This window comes from Benincasa hispida, chromosome 3 (assembly GCF_009727055.1).
Source record: "Benincasa hispida cultivar B227 chromosome 3, ASM972705v1, whole genome shotgun sequence".
NCBI classification, from domain to species: domain Eukaryota; kingdom Viridiplantae; phylum Streptophyta; class Magnoliopsida; order Cucurbitales; family Cucurbitaceae; genus Benincasa; species Benincasa hispida.
In genome coordinates, this window is record NC_052351.1 from 44,766,588 (window position 1) to 44,789,157 (window position 22,570).

Below are 22,570 nucleotides of genomic sequence, written 5' to 3' on the forward strand. Positions count from 1 at the left end.
TCTAACATTTACACAGAAATTTACAATATACCTCTAAATATTGTCTTATTTTATAGAAATGATGATTAAAAATGGTCAAATATAATCTAATTAGGTCACAATCAAATAGAAAATTTTATCGATATTTTTATAAAATCAAGATTTCGATATTTTAATTGACATCGATATTTCCAACGTTTAGTTGTTAACAATATGATGGTTTGAAAATGAATATTGTAAACATTTTTATTAAACAAGCAATTTTTATGTTTAAGATATTTGATATCCCATTTTAATTGCTCATCTTCGACATTTGATTGAATTGTTCTCAATCATCGTTGAACTACTAACAATTCTCGGCTGGTAAGTTCAATTTAAAAGGCCTAAATTGATTTTTTTGGAAAAACAACTTTCTGCTCCTTATTAATTTAAACTCTAAACTAATAATGATATAAATTTAAACTTGAACTTCCATAAGTCTATTATTTTACACCTACTTAGCTCGAAACATATAATTTCAATTAAACTTCTAAATTATTATAAATGAATCAATTTAAACTTTTGATTGATACTACATTTGAAAATTGTTCATATATTCAATTCTTACACGCGTGTAAACTTTTTCAAATGTTAAATTACTCAAATAGGTAATTGAAAAAATAATAAATTAGCCCAAAGTATTAGCAAATATAGCACATTGCAAAATGATTTTTAGATATAATAAAATTTAGATCTAGCTCTGGAATCTATCATGGATAGATTTTACTGCAAATTTTTAAGATAGTATATACCAACATTTTAAAAATAATTGAAAATATAGCAAAATCTATTAGTGATGATCATATCACAAATATCATTAATAAGAGACTATCAATAACATAGTCTATTATTGGTAGTAGTCGTACGACATAGATTTTACTATATTTTTAATTTTTTAAAAATGTTACCACACACTTGATTCATGCAAATGGTAGGATGGGATCCAAATTCATGGGCCCAATTCGGTCCAGGCCCAAGCCCAGATCCATGCCTCAAGTTTGCTCGGGCACGCTGTCCACACCAGTTTCCATCTTCAGACCAGGCCGGACGGTTGTCTGGTAGGAGATCAACGAAGAAAAAACGTGGTTCAGCTGTTCGTTGATTCCCGGTCATTGCCTCTACGACCTCCAACTTCATCTCCTTCCTTTAACTTTGCAGGTAATTCTCACGTCTGATTCTTCTCAGCTAATTTGTCACGTTTGATTCTTCTCCAGTCTAGAACCTTATTCGTTTCAGCTTAGTCAATATCTTCTTGTGTCGATCAGTCTCACTGGAAGTTTCTGGTTTTCTTTTTGCTTAATGCTCTGATAATACGAAGATGTGAAACATTGTTTGGATTTCTACTATGAATTCTCACATTTCGGCTTGAAGGCTAGAGTTTGCTGTTTTCTTTAGTTCCCGTCGGCCATTTATTGATCACAACTACTTCTGCTTCTCGGCCTTAATTGTGTATGATTTTCCTGAATTAGTTCAAACCGCTCACTGTTCTGCTGCATTTCAGTTTTTAGGCTCAGTGAATCGGCCATGGCAGTTGATACAGAGCAGGAGCTATTACCTCAGAAAAAGAACGAACCTTCTGAGGATGAGAAGAGGTATCCCTTATTGCCCGGACTTCTTCTCGTATCCCCCTCCCAGATACCTTTCCTATCAGCAATTCTTACTAATCAGGTCTCTGACGTTCTTCATTTTTGCTTTTGTATATTAATTCTGGACCCAAAGGAAAGCCAAAATCGTGCCGGGAAGCTTGATGAAAGCTTTGATCAGACCCGGAGGTGGTGAATCAACACCGTCGGAAGGTGATCAGGTTGCTCACATACACCATTCTATATTTGTTGTTTGAACTTGTAGGCAGTACATGTGGTGTTCGAGTCTCAAATCCATTTGTTTCTTAGAGAATGTGTTGAATCGAGTAAATAGGATAAGAGGAAATGATATTGTGTGCTTTGGTGGTTGTAGGTTGTCTATCACTGCACCATACGGACACTTGATGGATTTGTTGTTGAATCCACTCGATTAGAATCTGGAGGTGAGTTGACCATATGCTTTTAAGGCATGCGTTGTTGGGCAAGAAGTTATGACATTGAACTCGATGATTTTTTATTGGAGTCACGAACATATTCCGTTATCATTGGCTCTACTGAATGAAGAAGCCATTGGATGGAAAATTTATAGGCTCTAACCAGAACCCCTATAATCATGATTTGGAATGTAAAGGAAAAAACTTCATTGTTTGTTTCATTTGTGTAGTTGCTAATGTCTTCTTTTTACATATCAGGGAAGGGAACTCCAACAAGGCATGTTTTAGGCAAAAGCAAAATGATACTGGGATTGCTAGAAGGTATTCCGACAATGTTGAAAGGTGAAGTTGCTATGGTAATTTTCTTTCTTGAACTCAATGCATCTGTATTCCCTTGGTGGAGAAAAATAACCTCTCTCGGACATGTACTACAATTAATTATTTTTACTGTTGTTTCAGTTCAAGATGAAACCTCAAATGCACTATGGTGAAGAGGACTGCCCGGTTTCAGTCAGTAGCAGCTTCCCGAAGGAAGATGAACTGCATTTTGAGATTGAGATGATAGATTTCTTTAAGGCCAAGGCAAGAAATTTCAACATTAAAACTTTATTTTTTTCCCATGTAAATCACATAAAAATCTTGGATTTGAATGAGATCTGCTCAAATGTTGGATTCACGTGGTAAATGATACATCAGAATCATAAATGAAATCTACAGATCCTCATTAATGCGTGCACCTTTTCACTTTCTAACCTTCTCCACACATCTTTTTTGGTTGCAAGATTTGACCCTTTAACCTAAAAGATCTTGTCTTATGTCTGATCATGATCTGGTCGTTATTTAACTTTTCTTATTGATATGATTGCAGGTTGTAAGCAATGATTTTGGCGTTGTGAAGAAGGTATTGGATAAACAATTAAATGAGCATTATTGAGTAATTTGTAGTGCTTTTATAGTTGAGTAAAAATATACATTTTATGAAATACTATTTTAAAATAAATAATTTCAAATCTCGAGTATACAAACTTAGATACATCAGTGGAACTTCTAATAGTTGCAACTAGCATTGCTGTTTAATGGAACAATTGTTGATTCATATATATCTCCTAACATTTGGATGGTAACTTCAGGGGACAATAGGGATATGATTAGTAAGAGAATTTAAGATAGGATGTCGAAGGTAAGGGGTGCTGGGAAAGTTAATGTTGTAACCTTTAGAAGTATGTGGAATGCTCTTAAGAATATGAAAGGTGAGTTACAGTTTTTAAGTTTTGATTTTTTTTCTAACAGGTTATACGTGAGGGGCAGGGTTGGGAATCACCAAGGGAACCTTACGAGATAAAAGTCTGGTATACTTGCTTTCCTTAAGTTCTCTTTTATATTTTTATTTCTGTTCTTATTTGATATGTTGAGCACCAAATTTTTCTCTCTTTTATGTTGGGCACCAAATTGAGTTTGTTATTTTTGTTGAAAATGCGGATGCTTCTAGGGTTTCTGCTAGGACAGGTGACGGGAAAGTGATTTTATCGCACACAACTGGAGAGCCATATTTTTTCACTTTTGGAAAGTCAGAGGTTAATGATCTAGTCATTGTCTAATTTTCCATCTTTTTTCTTTTATTTGTCTACTTCTCACTTAATCTCTTTGCTTGCATGTCAGGTTCCTAAAGGTCTAGAAATGGGAATTGGAATGATGACACGAGGAGAAAAGGCAGTAATCTTTGTCACTAGTCAATATTTAACTCCATCTCCTCTGATTACGGTGGAGGATGGTGTTGAAGAAGTTCATTTTGAAGTCGAGCTTGTCCACTTCATTCAGGTTAGTGAAGTCGTTGTACAACCAGATTATTGCTCCATTGATATGTTTGGAGGTGCATTTACGATCCTTGTTTATATTGGTTCTTTGTCAGTGACCTGCTTTGAGAAAGTTGATTAGTTTATTATCCTTTTGCTAAACTTATCTCTCACAGTTATTGAGTTTAATCCTCTAGTAACGAATGAGTAGGTAAGAGACATGCTTGGAGATGGACGCCTGATCAAACGTCGCATTCGTGATGGAAAAGGTGTGAGTTCAGAACTGCATTCACAATGAAATTGGCATTTATCAGGAATGTAGACAAATTATAGCCATGAATTTAATGAAACTTCCTTCTATGTTTGTGGTATGTGACATACTTGCGCTTGTAAATAAAATAACCCATGAAACATCATCCCGTTTGTTCAAAGTTAATTTTGTATCTGCTTCTGAGGTGTACATTTTTATATCATCGTATTTGAGTTACTTAAGCCTTGTATCTCATAAACATATTACTGTCAATCAATATTACTTTAGTTGTCAATGATCATACTTCCATATTCTCTGGAATAATCAGGTGATTTTCCAATGGATTGCCCCCTTCATGACAGTCTACTACGTGTTCATTACAAGGCCATGCTGGTTGAAGATAAGAGAGTTTTCTATGACACGAAAGTTGATAATGATGGTCAGCCTTTGGAATTCCGATCTGGAGAAGGGCTTGTGAGTTGCCTTTCCCTTTTACTGACAGTGGTTTTACTCTTAGCTCGTGAACTCTATGATGAGAGCTGACCTACTAGAGAGATTGTTATGTAAATAGAATAGGCAAAAAGGGAAATGTCTTTATGAAAAAAATTAGATAGCACACTAAATTGCAGGGTCTAGATCATTTGGAAGGACATGAGCAAGAGTTATAGCCCTTTGGAATCGGCCAGGAGTGTGACTGTAAAGTGCATTTGCATGCTTTCTGAGCTTATTAGTAGTAAGTTGTAGATTGGATACCTGACCCAGATCTTATCTCTAGAAACGGAGTAGTTTTTTTCTACTGACACATTACTCTTCATGGTTTCTTGGGGTGGTTTGTTTGAGAGGGTTCCAACAAGTTTTAAAATGATTGTCTGGGATTCTGGGTCAAGAGCTCTGTGCTTTCTGACCTGCATGTGCGAAAGATAACTGGTGAAGTTTATGGCCCATGATTGTGTAATAGGTGCCTGAGGGATTTGAAATGTCTGTCCGTTTGATGCTGCCTGGAGAAATAGCCCTAGTTACTTGCCCTCCAGATTATGCGTATGACAAGTTTCCAAGGTTACTACTGCATAACCTTTCTTTTTAATAACTCAGTTGTATCTTTGTTTGTTGGAATGATTAGATGTATGTTTTTTTATATGAATCAATGTAGTTTTTGACTTTTGTTCTTGTCATTCATCATCTCATTCATAATTCTCAGTCTTTTGAAGAATAACAATCTCTTTTGTGCTTTGTTCCATGTGCTTAGGCCAGCTGATGTTCCAGCAGGTGCTCATGTTCAATGGGAAATTGAACTTCTTGGTTTTGAAATGCCAAAGGTGCGAGTCAATGAAATGAATACTATTATTATTTTTCAGATTTTTTAAGATTTAGACTCTCCGCATGGGTTCTTAATTCTACACTTCTAGTAGTTTTCCTCATTATTTCACAATTTTTATGCGGCATATTTCAAACAAATATTGCATAAAATCTCCTTCGAAGTTGGTAATGCATATATTTCTGTGTTTATAATCTCCATTTATGACATCTGATCCTGGCAATAACCTCATTTTTGAATTATAAGTTCAAAATGTCCATAGTTTAGTCTGATACTGTTCTTTAAATGCTGAATGAAAATGGATGATAAAGCATACTAATACCAAGGAGTGTCCCATATATTTGGACATATTCTTTTCATTTTCATACTTGGATATATGAAGCTATCCATTTCAATTTGGGAAAGATTTCAATTTATGTGTCCAAAACATAATCTTAAACAGCCAAAAGATTCTCAAGATAACAATGTACGTAATAAATTGAGGTGCACTATGTTTTTTTTGGGGGTATCAAATGGTGTTATATGATAAGCATGGCTCATTATCACAGGAATGGGATGGTCTGGACTTCAAGAGCATAATGGATGAAGCAGAGAAGATCAGAAACACGGTATCTTATCCCTTATGTCTGTTTTGGTGTCTTGGCTAGTATTGGGCATTATTACGCTACATTATTCTGCAGTATCTTTTGTGCTATGATTCCAAATGACACTTATTTTATACTTCATTTCCAGGGCAACAGACTCTTCAAGGAAGGGAAATTTGAACTTGCTAAAGCCAAGTATGAGAAGGCAATCTATTCTGCTCGTACTCTTTTCACCTTGTGTTTAGTAGAAATTTTGCATAAATATTCCATTGACATCATTTCACAGGTATATGTCACAGGTATATGTGAATGCAGGTATATGAAATTTTGCATAAATATTCCATTGACATCATTTCCTGCAATAGAAATTTTGCATAAATATTCCATTGACATCATTGCATAAATAACACGTAGTCCAAAGACTTTTTTGTTAAATTAATATGCTAACCCAGTAGAAGAAATGTGATAGGCCCCGACCACAAGGTATATGTGAGAAAACGGGTGAGGAAGAGAGGTGAGCTGACTTGAGGGAATATTTTAGTTATTAGGTGTGGCCCAGAAGAGTATTGTTAGTTAGGGTTAGAAGAGTGAAGGTGAGAGGGTATATATATATATATGAGCATGTAATAGGAGTAGAGACTTTGAGAAATTGGTGAATGTAATCGTCTCTTTGAGGCATTGGAGAGGTAGGGGGCTCTCGAATATCTCTTGTTCTGTTGATAAATAAAATTGAAAGGTTGAGACCTATAAATTTTGGTATCAGAGCAATGAATCTTGGGTATGGTGGGGAAGATGGAAGGAAGAGTATTGGTTGTGGAATTAAAGCTGGTTGAGATCGGTGGGAGACAAGAAACGTTGGAAACAAGGTGAAAATGGGGTTTAGCGAGATGAATGGAAGTCTCGACAGCTTGTGAGGACAATTCAAGCTGTTGACTTCCGGACTTGAGAGAAACAGTAGCAAGAATACACTTCAGGACAAACACGAGTTGCCTATGGAAATTCTAGATGTCTTGGCATAGTATTCACAGATGTTCTCGACCCCCGACACTCTACCCCCAATCAGAGAACACGACCACGCCATTGAGCTAGAGTAAGGAGCGGGGCCAATCAATGTACGGCCATGCCGATATCCACAGTTTCAGAAAGATGAGATCGAAAGATTCGTTGAAGAGATGTTGATGGCTGGGATAATACAACCAAGCCACAACTCATTCTCAAGCTCGATTCTATTAGTAAAGAAAAAAGATGGGAGTCAGAGGTTTTGCGTGGATTACCGAGCCCTCAACAATGCCACTCCAGATACATATCCAATACTTGTAGTTGATGAGCTTTGTAGAAATTGGAGGAATAAAAATATTAATCTCCTTTTTCTTATTTAATATGTGCAGATTAGGTCTTCTTATATAAGAGAAAGACCTTTTAAAAATATGGAAAGAATAAAGACAATAAAGGAAAAATAAATATTCATATACAAATATAGAAATTCCAACACTCCCCCTTAAGCTGTTTGAAGATGTCTTCCATAGCCAACTTGTCAATCAATCTGTCATTGTTTCTTTGGATGGCCTTTAGTTAACTTATCAACAAGTTGCTCTGATGTAGAAAGATAAGGAATACATATGGTTCATGTTTCAATCTTTTCTTTAATAAAATGCTTTGCAACCGCAATATGTTTAGTTCTATTATGTAGAACTTGATTATGGGCAGTGAAAATTGTAGCTTTATTGTCACAATAAATCCGTATAGGCATAGTCAAAGAAATCTTCAACTCTTAAAGTATCTTTTTGATCCATATGCCCGCACAAATTCCATGAGCCAAGAGTCTCAACTCTGCTTCAGCACTACTTCTGGCCACCACATTTTGTTTTTTACTTCTCCAAAAAACCAAATTTCCTCCAACGAAGGACAATAACCACAGGTAGATCTTCTATCTATAGTACTTGTACTTCCAGCCTAATCTGCATCAGTGTAGACTTCTATTTGGAAGTGATTATTCCTTTTGAATAGAATACCTTTTCTAGGAGACTCTTTCAAATATCTCAAAATTTTGTTGGCAGCTTCGAAAAAGTCGGTCTAAGAGCATGCATAAACTGATTAACCATGCTCACAACAAATGCAATATCGGGACGTGTGAAGACAGATAAATTAATCTACCAACAAGCCTTTGATATCGTTCCTTGTCCTTTATTTCTTCTGCTTTTGCTGCTAAAAGCTTTATATTAGGTTCAATAGGAGTTTCTGCAACCAAGCAAGCCTGTTTCTTTAAGTATGTCAAGGGTATACTTTCTTTAGTTAACAAAGATCCCCTTCTTTGATCTTGCAAATTCCATTCTTAGGAAATATTTCAACGTTCTCAAGTCCTTAATTTGAAATTCACAAGCTAGTTTTTTTCTTGAGATCAGCTAAGCCTGCTTCATCATCACTTGTAAGAATAATATCATCTACATAAACAATCAAAATTGAGATTTTATTATTCTTTGAATGTTTATAAAATAATGTATGATTTGCTTGACTTTGAAAAAATCCAATCTGGACACAACTTTTCCAAAATGTTCAAACCAAGCTCTTGGGGACTGTTTAAGACCATAGAGTGATTTTTTTAATTTGCAAATTTTACTATAGCCAAGCTCCTCAAAACCTTGTGGTAAGCTCATAAAGAGTCCTCAAGATCACCATTTAGAAAAGCATTTTTCACATTAAGTTGGTAAAGCGACCCATCTAAGTTAACTGCAAGAGATAAAAGGACTCTAATAGAGTTAATTTTTGCAACAACGGCAAATGTTTCTTGATAATCAATTCCGTATATCTGAGTGAATCCCTTAGCTTCTAGTCTAGTCTTGTATCTTTCAACACTACCATCAGCATGACACTTTATGGTAAACATCCATTTACATCCCATCGACTTTTTATTCTTAGGTAATTCTACTATTTCCCAAGTTCCATTTTATTTTAGAGCATTCATCTACTCCATAACAGCTAATTTCCAATTTGGATCATTTAAAGTTTCATGTATATTCTTTGGGACAACAAGTCATCAATCCTGGATGTGAAAGATCCATGACTATTCAACAATTTTTGATATGACATAAAGTTTGCAATAGGATATTTGGTACAACTTTGAATACCTTTTCTAAGGGCAATGGGAACATTGAGATTCGACACTACTGGAAAAGTACTTTGAGTAGTTGAAGGAGTAGGAATAGAAGAAAAATTACCAGTTTTAGTCGTTGGGGTCTCAGATTGGTCTTGTGAAGGACCAACTATCTTGTCTTGGTTCCCTTGATTGAATTTTCTTCTAGTATAAAACTTAAACTCAGGCACTTGATCAATACGATCATTTTGTAGTATTTCTCCCCCTGATTGAGATTTTTCTACACTTGACATCATAGAACTAGTAACATCTAAACATTTAGAATTGGAAAAAGGAATACAAACATCCCAAAATTTTCTTTCAAATTTGGTTTCTCCCCTTGAAGAGAATTTTGGGGAAAATAGGATTGATTTTTTAGAAAAGACACATCCATTTATGACCTTTTTTGTCAGATGATTAAAACATTTATACCTTTTTATTTAAAGAATAACCCACAAAAATGCATTTAACAACCCTATGATCAAGTTTGGACCAGAATTGATCAGGTATGTGAACATAAGTAGTACACCCAAAAACTTTGAGGGGTAATTCAAAATATATGCGGGATGTTATAAATTCTTTTTTAAGGCAGTTGATGGGAGTCTTAAATTCAAGATCCTACTAGGCATTCTATTTATTAGGAAGGTAGCCGTAAGAATTGCTTCCTCCCATAGATATTTTGGAACTTACATAGAAAACATTATAGCACGTGCCACTTCAAGTAAATGCCTATTTTTTTTTTCAGCAATCCCATTTTGTTGGGGAGTATCCCGACATGTAGACTGATGAATAATACCTCTGTCTTTCAAAAATTTGCCAAAAAACTCATTAAAGTACTCATTCCATTATCAAAGCATAAAATGCAGATTTTGGTTTGAGATTGGGTTTCAATCATAAAGTAAACATGTTCAAAAATGTCTTCCACCTCTCTCTCTTTTTTTTGCATTAAATAAACCCAAGATAAATGAGTATGATAATCAATAAAAGTAACAAACCATCTTTTTCCACTATGAGTCGGAATTTTAGGACCTCAAACATCGGTATGAACTAAATAAAAAAGGTTTTGAAGCCTTGTAAGGTTTTGGAACAAATGTGGACCAATGGTTTTTTGCGAAAATACAACCTTCACAATTAAAAGATGAACAATCAATCCCTTAAATAAATTTGGAAATAATTATTAGAGATAAGAAAAATTGGGATGCCCTAGTCTATGATGCCACAGTATAATTTGTTCTTTAACAGAAAGAGAACTGATACTACTAAGACCTTGAGTTATTTTATTGCTAAAAGACCTTCATCAAAGTAGTAGAGACCATCAAGCATCCTAACACTCCCAATCATCCTCCCCGAATCCTGATATTGAAAAATGCAATGAGATTTAAAGAATGTAACACGACAGTTAGAAGCTTTGGAAAGTTTAGAAACGGATAAAAGATTACAAGCTAATTTTGGAACATGTAAGACGTCGAGAGAAATATTTTCAGTCAATTTAATAGTTCTTTTTCCTGCAACAGAAGAAAAACTACCATCAACAATTCTAATTTTCTCATTGTAATATAATGGAGAGTATGAACTAAAAGAAGAAGAACTAGTCATATGATTCGAAGTTTCGGAATCAATAATCCACGAAGATGAATTACTAATCGAGAATGTCTTGGGACTGTGTGAGTCAAAGAAACACATGAATTATTAGATGGAAAATTGGTGATTGGCAGTTGTAGGATTTGATGAATTTGCTCTTGTAACTTGATAGAAGATTTAACAAATAGTAGAGATCCACCCCAAAAAGAGAAAGAGTTTTTAAACCAAATCCAATAGAAACAACCCAAACCAACTTTGAACCAAACTAGAATTAACTAAACCAACCGAACCGAGCCACTAACGGAACCGAACCAAAAAACGAACCGACTCATCTTAATCAAACCAAATGGACCAAAAAAACCACACCAAATTGAGGCCCACGAGTGAACGGTGGTAGATGGCGTGAACGGACGTGTAGCGTCGCTGATGATTGGAGCATGTGGATCTGTGGCAAAATCGGCTAGGCTGGGTTGGTTGAAGGCATTGATAAGAAACCCATGGCGAGAGAGCAGATTCAGAGGTAGATCTGGGCGAGCTTCGTGGATCTAGGGGTTGCGAACACACATATAGGCAAGGTGCACGGACTGGTCAGTGTCTGGGAGGCGTGAACTCCATGGACGATGGAATTGAGTGACGACGAACTGAGACGTGGGTCTGGGTGCGTTGGACTACTGAGCGAACTCCAATGGAAGTCGCGGGTCTTTAGGGCTGTGCGTGGTGGTGGAGGTTTTGGGGACAACCACATAAATGACTCACGAGCGTAGATGACTGTGGCTACGGAAGTAGGGTGCGCTGTTTGACATCGGCGGCTAGGGTTCCAGTGTGGTGATGGTAGCGGCTAGGGTTTTTGTTTAACAACCAAGATTAACCTTGCTTTGATACCATGTAGAAATTGGAGGAATAAGAATATTAATCTCCTTTTTCTTATTTAATATGTGTAGATCAAGTCTTCTTATATAGGAGAGACTTTTTACAAATATGGAAAGGATAAAGACAATAAAGGAGAAATAAATATTCATATACAAATATAGAAATTCCAACAAGCTTTTAGATGAGCTATTTGGGGCTACCATATTTTCAAAGATCTACTTAAAGTTGGGGTATCACCAAATTTGAGTTAAACCGGCCAACGTCCATTAGACCGCCTTTAAGACACACGAAGGACACTATGCGTTCCTGATAATGCCATTTGGGCTGCAAAACGCTCTTTCGGCTTTTCAAGCTATCATGAATGATATTTTACATCCATATTTGTGTAAATTTGTCCTTGTGTTCTTTGATGATATTTTAATTTACAGCAAGTCCTTGGAAGAACATGTGAGCCACTTGACCATGGTGATGCAAGTTTTGATTGAAAATCAGTTTGTGGCAAATGGGAAGAAGTGCCATTTTGCAGCTTCACGGATAGAGTATTTAGGACACATTGTCTTCGTTGAAGGGGTGCCAGCTGATCCAACAAAAATTGAAGCCATGGAGAAATGGCCGGTCCCCAAAAATGTTTAAGAACTCCGGAATTCATTGGGATTGATAGGTTACTATCGTAAATTTGTCGCTAACTATGGCACAATTGCAGTACCATTGACTTTGCCAAAGAAAGGAAATTTTGTGCGGAATTCTGAGGCTGAAGAAGCTTTCTATCACTTCAAATCTGCCATGATTGCCGTACCGGTGCTGGCCCTACCAAATTTCAAAGAAACCTTTGTAGTAGAGATGGATGCTTGGGGTGTAGGTGTGGGAGCGACGCTGTTGCAACAGAAGTGGCCCATAGCTTTCTTTAGTCAGGCCCTTCCCCCTATGCAACGGTTTAAGGCTATTTATGAACGGGAACTTATGGCTATAGTGTTGGCAGTGAGGAAATGGAGATCCTACCTATTGTGGCGGCAATTTACGGTCCGTACTGACTAGAAGAGCTTAAAATTCTTGTTGGAGCAACGTGTAATTGTAGGAGGGTATCAGCGCTGGATAGCACACTCACCTAAAGCTAGCCCTTAGATTCGTTGGTCCTTAATAGATAGCTGCGCGAATAGGGAAGATCGCTTGGCATTACCATCGAATTCAGGGATTCACCCTGATTTCCATGTTTTGCTCCTGAAGAAAGTTGCAGGTTCCAACCTTCCAGTGCTACCTCTTCCCCCTACACTAGCACCAGATTTATCTTATGTTTTACAGCCAGCAAAAGTCCTGGGTATGCGTAATTCGCCTACGGAAGGAGCCTTTGAAGTGTTGATTCGTTGGGAGAATGACTTCTTACCCATTGATGCTACTTCGGAGCTCTCCTCGGTGATCAAAGATCAACTTCCTGATTTCCACCTTGAGGACAAGTTGGCTCTTTGGGGGATGGGTAATGATAGGCCCTCGATCACTACGGTACATGTAAGAAAACATTGTTAGTTAGGGTTAGAAGAGTGAAAGTGGGGGTATATATATATGAGTATGTAATAGGAGTAAAGGCATTGAGAAATTGGTGAATGTAATCGTCTCTTTGAGGCATTGGAGAGGTAGGGAGCTCTCGAATCTCTTTTGTTCTGTTGATAAATAAAATTGAAAGGTTGAGACCTATAATATGATGTACCAGCCCAAAAAACTTGCTCATTCTTTCTTGTTTCTCAATGAAAGCTCAGTTTTATATTAAAAAATTTATTTTTCAAAGTAAAATTAAGAAGTTTTATATACATATATCTCTGGAACAGTTAGTGCTGTCGTCAGCTTCAAGGGGTTATGACTGCCTCGAGAGAACCTCTTATTAAATAGGGGCCGTTTCAGATATCATTGTGTATAGTTTAAACTGGAAATTAGATTACGACATTCCACATCTTTTTCTATCAAACTTTATTGGATCGAGTGATCAAAGCAAATAATCTTTAAGCTGTTAATTGTCTTTAATTGTTACTGGCATCTGTGATTCTGCAGGTGCTTCGTGAATTTAATCATGTCAATCCACAAGACGATGAAGAAGGAAAAGTTTTTTCTAATACCCGAGTAAGTACTTGCAAGCATTTGATCTTGAGTCATCTTAAATTTGTACATTTTACCTGGATTGCTTCTAACGTAGTCTGTTTAAGATTGTTTATTAATCATTTTATATTTTATCTTTCAAGAATTTGTTAAATCTGAATGTCGCTGCCTGCTACTTGAAACTGGGAGAATGCAGGAAGTCTATTGAGATGTGTAACAAGGTATGTTTTATGACTTTTTCAGTCCATCCATGAAATCACCGTCTGATCTTAGCAACCAAATTGATGGCGGCATTCATAGATTCTATTTGAATCTGAATGACGCTAGTATGTCTCAATGCAGTATCTGACAAGTGACAGGATTCTCGGTCTGTATTCTTCTGAGCCATGATTGTGCCCTGCATCCCAACCGGAAACAAAAAGTTGGGGGAAAGAGATGTGGGGAAGCAGGGGCGCATTTGGGATTTTAATAGATTTCATTTTTTTGGTTGAGCAATATGATTTAAAATATAAAATAAATTATATTTTAAAGTCAGTTAAAATATAACAAGCCGACTGAATGGTTTTATTTGATTACACATTTTAATAAGCTTTTTACCGTGTCCTTTCACATTAGTTTTTCAAAATGTTTTCTTAAGTGGAATTATGCAGGTTATAGATGCAAACCCTGCAAATGCGAAGGCTTTGTACCGTCGAGGAATGGCCTACATGACCCTTGGAGATTTTGAGGAAGCAAGGAACGACTTTGAAATGGTCAATTTTCTTATTTTCAATGTTCGGCTTTGGATGTTTTACTCCCATCTCTAAATTAAATTTTCCGTACTAATAGATGAAAAAAGTTGATAAATCATCTGAAGCGGATGCCACATCAGCCCTCCTAAAACTGAAACAAAAGGAACAGGTCAGAATAACATCGTCATTTCTAATTTTCCATTAAAGATGGGAGTAAAAGTACTTTAAAGGCATCGTTTTACTCTTCTGCTTCATCATTCTATCTAGCTTCATCATTCTATCTATAGGAAGTGGAGAAGAAAGCAAGGAAACAGTTCAAAGGACTATTTGACAAAAAACCGGGGGAAATTTCAGAGGTTGGAGATGGAGATAGAGAAGGTCATAACTCAGGTGAAATCCAGGAAAACTCTGATAAGTTAGAAGAAAACGAGGATGACAAATCCTCTGAATTTAGTGATGATAGTACAGCAGATGACCATCCAAGGGATTGGTTAACCCGCTTCTGGCCTGCCGGTAGACGAATATTTTCAGCCCTTGGGCTGAATAGATGTTCCATACTATAGATCATAAAAAGAGAAGTGAACATATTAGGAGTAGCTCAGCTTTGCTTCAAGGGCACTATGAGTTAATACAATAATCTAATTGGATAATGTACATTAAGATTAAGCAGAGATGCAGGATAAAGAATCATCCATACTTTTCTTAGTCTCTTGAATCTATAAGTTCAACCTTTCGGAGGAATCCTAGGGAAGTTCCATGTTTCAATGATCACCTTCAATTGTTTCTTAATACTACCTCCATTCACCTGTGATCATAAGGTCTGTGGAGGTGAAATGTCTTCTAGAATTTAGGATTTGTTTATGTACAATAACACAGTATCCAAACATTAGCAAAAATTGTTGGAAGAGTCGAGCATGCCCACAAGGATTGATTAGATGAAGTATTATAACAGAATATTTGTCAATGTTGGAATACGCTCTTTTATATTAGTTTTTTTCATGCAATGAGAGTAATATTTTTACTTCCATGAAAATGCAAAATACTTCATTACAATTTACTTTTGATGAATTTAGACCTAAGGGAAGCTACCATAATGAAAATAAAGTTAGAGTTATGCAATGCTATGCTATGTTTAGATGTAGATGTTTTTCAATTTTAAGGTAAAAATCTTGAAATATTGCTTTGTGAATATAAATAAAATTGAAAACCCTTATTCTTTTCCCTGGCTCCTTGCTTCTATTCTCCCTTAAAATTCTCTCTTTTTTTTTTAAAATTTAAATTATTGGTATCTTTTGTTTGGTGTTGTCGCTGTAGACTTGGCCTTTGAATTTTTGCATCTCATCCAAAGTGAAAAATGCTAGATGCCTTAACCTTTCCCCAATCAAGTTGTGCTCTACGCCAAGTTGACAAAAAGAAAAATAATCTGAATTTCCACATCTATGGTGAGCTATTAATATTCCGAAGTTTTTAGAGATCAAAAATTGAAAATTCTCTCACTTTCCAGACTAATATCAAATATATTGCAAAGGTAAGCAAAATTTCATGTTCTAAGATTCCTAACATTCTATAAAAAATTTTAATTTTTGGATTTAGTAGTGATTTAACTACTATAAGTAATTGTTTTCTTTGATGCACTTTCTAATTTCTTTTAAAAAAGATTTCGTTAACATCATGTACAAGGTTCTTGGAAAAGTTGCATTTTTAATCCTATTGAATTTTTAAAATGTAGGTTTTTAGTTCTTCAGTTTTTAATAATAACTTAATAAGTGTATTTTGCCTTTATGTTTTCCAAATGAGCATTTTTTTGTCCTTGACGTTTGAAAAAGGACTCTAAAATAATTTATTTTTCATTATTTTGAATAGTCCTATGATATTTTAAACTAGGAAAAAAAAAACTTTAAAATATTATATCTTCTCTCTCAAATTAATTTTAAAATTTAAAATGTCATATAATTATTTAAAATAATAATAATAAAATACTACATGACATTTTAAACATTTCTTAAAAGCTTAGATTAAAAAATGTATATTTTAAAAACACAGGGATCAACCATACTTATTCATCAAACTTGAGGACTAAAAAATTACATTTAGAAAATTTAGAATTAAATACATTTTCTTCAATATTCAAAGATTAAGTATGTCATTCAGTTTGATTGGAACAGAGACTTGTAGAAATTTTGAACTTTATAAACAAACACAATTTTTGTTTTGACAATATGTGGGTCGGGAATCAAACCTTCGAACTCGAAACGGGTAGTATAAGCTTTATAATAAATACAAACACATTGATTTTATGACCCCAACCTTGTTTTACCCTTAATTTATTTTCCCCTTGCTATCTCTTTTAAATATTTATCCTCCTAAGCCCGTGACTGTATAGCACACTTCATGTTTTGGATGTGATAACATTACCGTAAAAAAAATAATAAACACCAAATGATTCCCACTGGCTTCATTTACAAACTTACAATTAACACACACACACACAGGGAAACCCAACATTAATAGAACCCCATCTTCTCAAGCGAAGATATGGGTAATAAGGAAGCTTTTTCATTACAATCACCATAAAGGAAATGAAAAACAAGCAGCTCAAAAATCAATCAAACTTCATTAGAATCAGTCCCCTTTGCAACAGTAAGAGCACGAACTTTGACTACAAAAAATCCAAGAGTATGGCCTGCCACAGCTGCTATAAAGATCCCAACGTTGAAAGACATAACAGCCAACATAACTAGATAAACCAAGCTTGTCCTGAAAGCGTAGACGACGGCCTGAATGGAAGCGCTGGCGATGGGGCTCTTACTGAGCTTGTTTGGCGGCGTGTGGCTCAAGAACTCGACCGCGAAGGCCAGCAGGAAGATGAAGAAGAAGGCCAATATGTATAAGCCAAGGCTCTCTTTAGGCCACCCGGAAAATAGAACCACAGCATCTTTGCCCCAATAGAAACTCATCTGCATATTTGTCGTCGTCATCGGCGTCATCATTGGAGAATCACCGATTGAGTTGTTCATGCTGGTGTTGCCATCCATGGCTGGAGGAGACATGGGCATAGATTCCATGTCTAAACTTCAACCTGAGGAAGAATGAAAGAGAGGGAGTGATGGGATTTGGCTGCTTATTAGTATATATATTAACAATGGAGATCAGAGACAGGGCTAAGCCAAACTAGAGATGATTAATTAGCAGCAGTTTAATTATTAATGTTGTGATTAACTAAAAATTAAGTCATTAGGTTTGTCCGTCTAAAGATCAATGTGGTTTGTTTTGTTGTTTAGTGTTTGTTTGGTTCTGAAATTTCTTCAGTTGCAAGTGATGAAATTGAAGGAGAATATATATATAATGCTTTTCATTTACAAACTCAGTTACTTTCTGGCTCTTTAAACCACACTAATCTCATTTTGTTTCTTTTTTTAATTTCAAGTGAATTGACTTTATATTTGCTTTATAATCTTATATATTGATTATTAGAGAAAGTTCCAACTTTTTTTCTCTGTTTTATTATAGTACGGCAACCTAATTGATTGTTCATTAATTAATAGAACAATGAAGTCATAAGGAAGGGAAGTCATTCAGGTTCAGGAAGAAGCTAAAAAAAGGGCAAATTGTGGACCACTTTCCCTCCTCACATGAGAGAATGAAGTAATATTGCAACAATGAGCAAACTGTTTGATTTCTTGAATTCAGATGTCAACTTCAGAAAAATCTGAGATGTGGACATGTTTTTGTTTTAGAAGGTTTCCATAAAGCTTGTGTTGTTCGATTCACTTGGAGAATAGAAAAGAATTAGAACTCTATCTCACCCCATGAGATGAAATGACTTACAAAAGAAAAAGAGTTGCACATGTGTGGTGCAGTCATAGACTTCAATGCTTAAGTTAGATTAGAAAAGAACGATGTAGCAAGTTTTTATAGAGAACTAGAATGAACTAACCTCCACTTGAGTTAAGAGCTCACCTCGTGCTTAGCCTTCTTAGTTTGGTTGGTATTATGCTCGGCCTTCGTGTCTCTATTCATTTAAGCAATGATTAGGTGTAGTCACTCATATACTCCCCACTTGTTTACCACATAAAAAAAAAACTAAAAAAAAAAAAAAATTTAAAAAAATTAAAACTGTGTAGTTTATTGGACCATACTTGAGATGCATCAAGATAGGTGCGTCCAAGGGAGTATTCAAAATTTTTTTTTTTGTTCATCTTGAGTCTAGTTGGCACTGGGCTCATTCCACCTCAGTTTATCCTTGGTGTTGTTTCCTTCTTGGGTTTGTACCTTTTGAGTCTATAATACCTTGAGCAGGAACACTATGGGGAAATAGTTAGTGATTTCAAAAGCTTGTCAGTGGACTTTAATAAGGAAGAAAGAAAATTTTATTTAATAATAGCATCGTAATGTTGTTGCCTCATGATAACGGTTGGATGCTAGTTAAAAACTTTGCATGCCTTCTATTGACTATTAGATATATATCAATTCAAATTACTTCTCTCTTGTACATCCAATGGTAAAAGATTGTTAATCACATTGTGATGGTCTCAACAAATAATTTTTCAAAAAAAAGGAAAGAGGTGAAATCGTAAAGAAATAATAACGTGCCGTCTATGTTTTGTTATATCATTTCCTCTCATTCGTCTATTTGCCAAGAAATTTAAAAGAAACTTGTTAGAATACCTCTAATAATAATATCAAATCATGTATTACAATATAAAACAAAACTGGTAATCTGTGGAGAGGGTTTTCTCTCCTAAAATTCCAACATACGACAAAACCAACCTATATTTATAACCAAGACACCTTGGCTAACTAAAATTAATAAGCCCTTACTAATATCAAACTAAGCTTATCTATATACTCTTAACTAGAACTCTCACCGAAACTTTCCCTCTCACTCAAAACATTCTCTCGAAGATTAATATAGTAGAATAAATCATCATGGATTGACTTAATGGTAAATAATACAATATCTCTTTAATAAAGGGCTAAGAAATCATGGATTCAATCTATTGTGGTCATCTATCTAGAATTTAATATCTTACGAGTTTCCTTGAGACACAAATGTTGTAAGATCAGGTGGGTTGTCCCATAAGATTAGTCGATATGCGCGTAAGCTGATTCATACACTCACGGATATAAACAATATTAATATAGTAGGACAACTATCAAATAGAGCTATCTTCGATTAATTAAAATTTTAATAATTTCATCTAGCATAATTTAACAATATTCTTCCATAGGTTGAAGACTCCAATTTCTACTCCCATATTTATAATGCTGCAGTCCAATGTATATATGTATGTGTATGTGTGTGTATATATATATATATATATACGTGTATGTATGCATGTATGTAGAGCGACAAAGGTTTTTCATTATCCTATTTGAAAATAATATATATATATATATATATATATATATATTGTTTTAGTTCATTTTGATCACTATACTTTCAAAACGTTCGTTTTAAAATATGTTCTTTTAATTTTATTTATTTTTCAAAACCTAAGTTTTTGTTCTTGTATTTTTAAAAAGGGACCAAGTTAGTTCCATTTGCAAAATTTTATCACAAATTTTATACACGATAAAATGATTAAATACAAATTTATGGCTACATTTCAAGAGTAACAAATACATGTTATACACGTAAAATGTTGAAGTTTTTATTTAAAGTTTAAAATATTTTTTAACTTTACATATGTAATAAATAAATAATATCTGAACTGTTATAAAAATGAGGTGCAATGCGAATATAGATATCGAGAAAATATAATATTAAAATAAATAAAACATAATATATAAATAAATAAAAATTTCTCCTCTTTCTCCAAAATTCATGAAATTTTCACCAATGTATATATTCTCTCAAGATCTACCAAATGCCTCTATTTACGGGTAAAATAGCAAGTAGGAGCTGACTTTACATGGACACTTAGAATATGTAGGTATGAGACCCATGGATAACATGTAGAGTGATACATGGGTGATAGGAGTTTGACAATTGTTGTCTTTAAGATGCTAAGCTTGGACATCTATATTACACTTAATTTAACATATTTATAATACTATCTCTTGGATATCTATCATATATGAAATATGTCTCGTTAAAACCTTACTAGGAAAAAACTCATTGGGAAAAAAATCCTAGTAAAGGAAAAAGAGTACATATTTCATATAATCTAATATTCTTAAAAAGAATACAGTACATTTATTTATCTTCATGAAAATATCAATTGAGATTTCTGAGTTGCTGCATTCCAATGTTGTGCATCAATTTTCCAGAGGTTACGGTAGGTAATGTCTTTGTAAATAAGTTTGCCAAGTTATCTTTTGAACAAATTTGTTGTACAATGATGCTGCCATTTTTTTTCACGATCACGAGAGTAGAAAAGCTTTGGTGAAATATATTTTGTTTTATCTCCTTTTAATATATCCTCATTTGATTTGGGCTGTGCAAGCTATGTTGTTTTTGTATAATATTGTTGGAAGATTTTTATTAGAAGTTAAGGCACACGTTCCACGAATGTGCTGAGTCATTGATCTTAGCCATACACATTCTCGACTAGCCTGATGGATTGCAAGAATTTCAGCATGATTTGAAGAAGTGATTGTTATGGTTTGTTTCACTAGTCGTCAGATAAAGTAGTTCCTCCACATGGGAATAGATAACCTATTTGAGATCTAGTTTTGTATGGATCAGGTAAATATCTAGAATCTGCATAACCAACTAGGTCAAAATTTTATTTATTTGAATAAAGCAATCCCAAATCAATCGTTCCTCGAAGATAACGGAATATATGCTTAATTCCGTTCCAATATCTTTTTATTGGAGAAGAACTATATCTAGCGAATAAATTTAGTGAAAAGGCAATATCTGGTCTTGTATTATTAACAAGATATATAAGTGCACAAATTGCACTAAAATATGGTACTTTAGTACCAAGAAGTTCTTCGTTATTATCTCGAGGTCGAAATATATCTTTCTTCACATCTAGTGAACGAAATTTCATTAGAATGTTTAGTGAATGTGCTTTATCCATATAAAATATTTTCAAAATTTTTCCTGTATAAATTGACTGATGGACAAATATTCCATATGCTAAATGCTCTTTACAATCCAAGGCAAAATTTTATTTTTCCAAGATCTTTCGTCTCAAATTCTTTCTTAAGATATTATATTCTTTTTGAAAGCTCTTCAGGAGCCAATTTTATTTAAGTCATTAACATATACAATTATAATTGCAAATCCTGACTGTGATGTCTTTATAAAAACACAGAATATTTGATTATTTTGATATCCTTCTTTCAACAAATATTCACTTAGGCAATTGTACCACATTTATCATGATTATTTTAATGCATATAGTGATCTCTGTAACTTTAATTGAATTCAATTCTCGGGAACTTGATTTATATGTTTCAGGTTCTTAAATCATTATGGGATTTTTATATAAATATCATTATCAAGAGATCCATATAAGTATGTCATGACTACATTCATAAGATGCATGTCCAGACTTTCATACACACTCAGGCCAATTAAATATTTTAGTGTAATTGCATTCACCACTGAAGAATATGTCTCCTCAAAGTCAATACTAGGTCTTTGTGAAAAATCTTGTGCAACTAGTCTTGCTTTATATCTTGTGACCTCATTATTTTCATTTTTTTCCTTATAAATATCCATTTTTATCCTATAGGTTTGATACCTTCTGGTGTTCGAATTACTAGTCCAAAGTTTGACGTTTTGAAAGTGAGTTTAATTCTGCATCAATTGCTTCTTTCCATTGAAGCCACTCTTTTCTATGTTGACATTCTTCAACAGATTTTGGTTCAGGATCCTCATTTTCAGATATAATATTAAGAGCAACATTATACGCAAAAATGTTGTCAATAACTACATTAGTTTGGTTTCATCTTTTTCCTGTCATGACATAATTTATTGAAATCTTATTATTATCTTTAGGTATTTCACCTTCCTCACTAGTCATGTCAAGGATTTCTTCATGGTATTTACATCCCCAATCAATTTTTTTTTTTTTTTTTTTTTTTTTTTTTTTTTTTTTTACTGTTAATTATTTTCCTTCTTCAAGAATTTTTATCTTTGCAACCCATTGGTCTACCACGCTTCTGGCGTGTTCCAGACTCATTAGTGACAACTTGTTGTATTGGGATATCAATTTTCGATGGAACATTTGCAGCTGG

At 34.5% G+C, this 22,570-nt stretch overlaps 2 protein-coding genes across 2 annotated transcripts; one reads left to right on the forward strand and one right to left on the reverse strand.

The window, feature by feature from the left end:
- Positions 1-1,042: 1,042 nt before the first annotated feature.
- Positions 1,043-15,346, forward strand: LOC120073153 (peptidyl-prolyl cis-trans isomerase PASTICCINO1). The gene is made up of 21 exons (XM_039025806.1): positions 1,043-1,176; positions 1,520-1,610; positions 1,738-1,822; positions 1,975-2,044; positions 2,294-2,391; positions 2,495-2,617; positions 2,904-2,936; positions 3,326-3,384; positions 3,525-3,609; positions 3,695-3,853; positions 4,040-4,097; positions 4,407-4,552; positions 5,037-5,134; positions 5,325-5,394; positions 5,942-6,001; positions 6,126-6,182; positions 13,599-13,667; positions 13,787-13,864; positions 14,294-14,395; positions 14,472-14,543; positions 14,662-15,346. The coding sequence occupies exons 2-21, from the start codon at positions 1,543-1,545 to the stop codon at positions 14,935-14,937; spliced, it is 1,866 nt and encodes a 621-aa protein (XP_038881734.1). The 5' UTR covers positions 1,043-1,176; positions 1,520-1,542; the 3' UTR covers positions 14,938-15,346.
- Positions 15,347-16,803: 1,457 nt separating this feature from the next.
- LOC120074247 (copper transporter 2-like) lies at positions 16,804-17,738 on the reverse strand. Its single transcript, XM_039027307.1, has one exon. The coding sequence runs from the start codon at positions 17,437-17,439 to the stop codon at positions 16,981-16,983; it is 459 nt and encodes a 152-aa protein (XP_038883235.1). The 5' UTR covers positions 17,440-17,738; the 3' UTR covers positions 16,804-16,980.
- Positions 17,739-22,570: the final 4,832 nt, after the last annotated feature.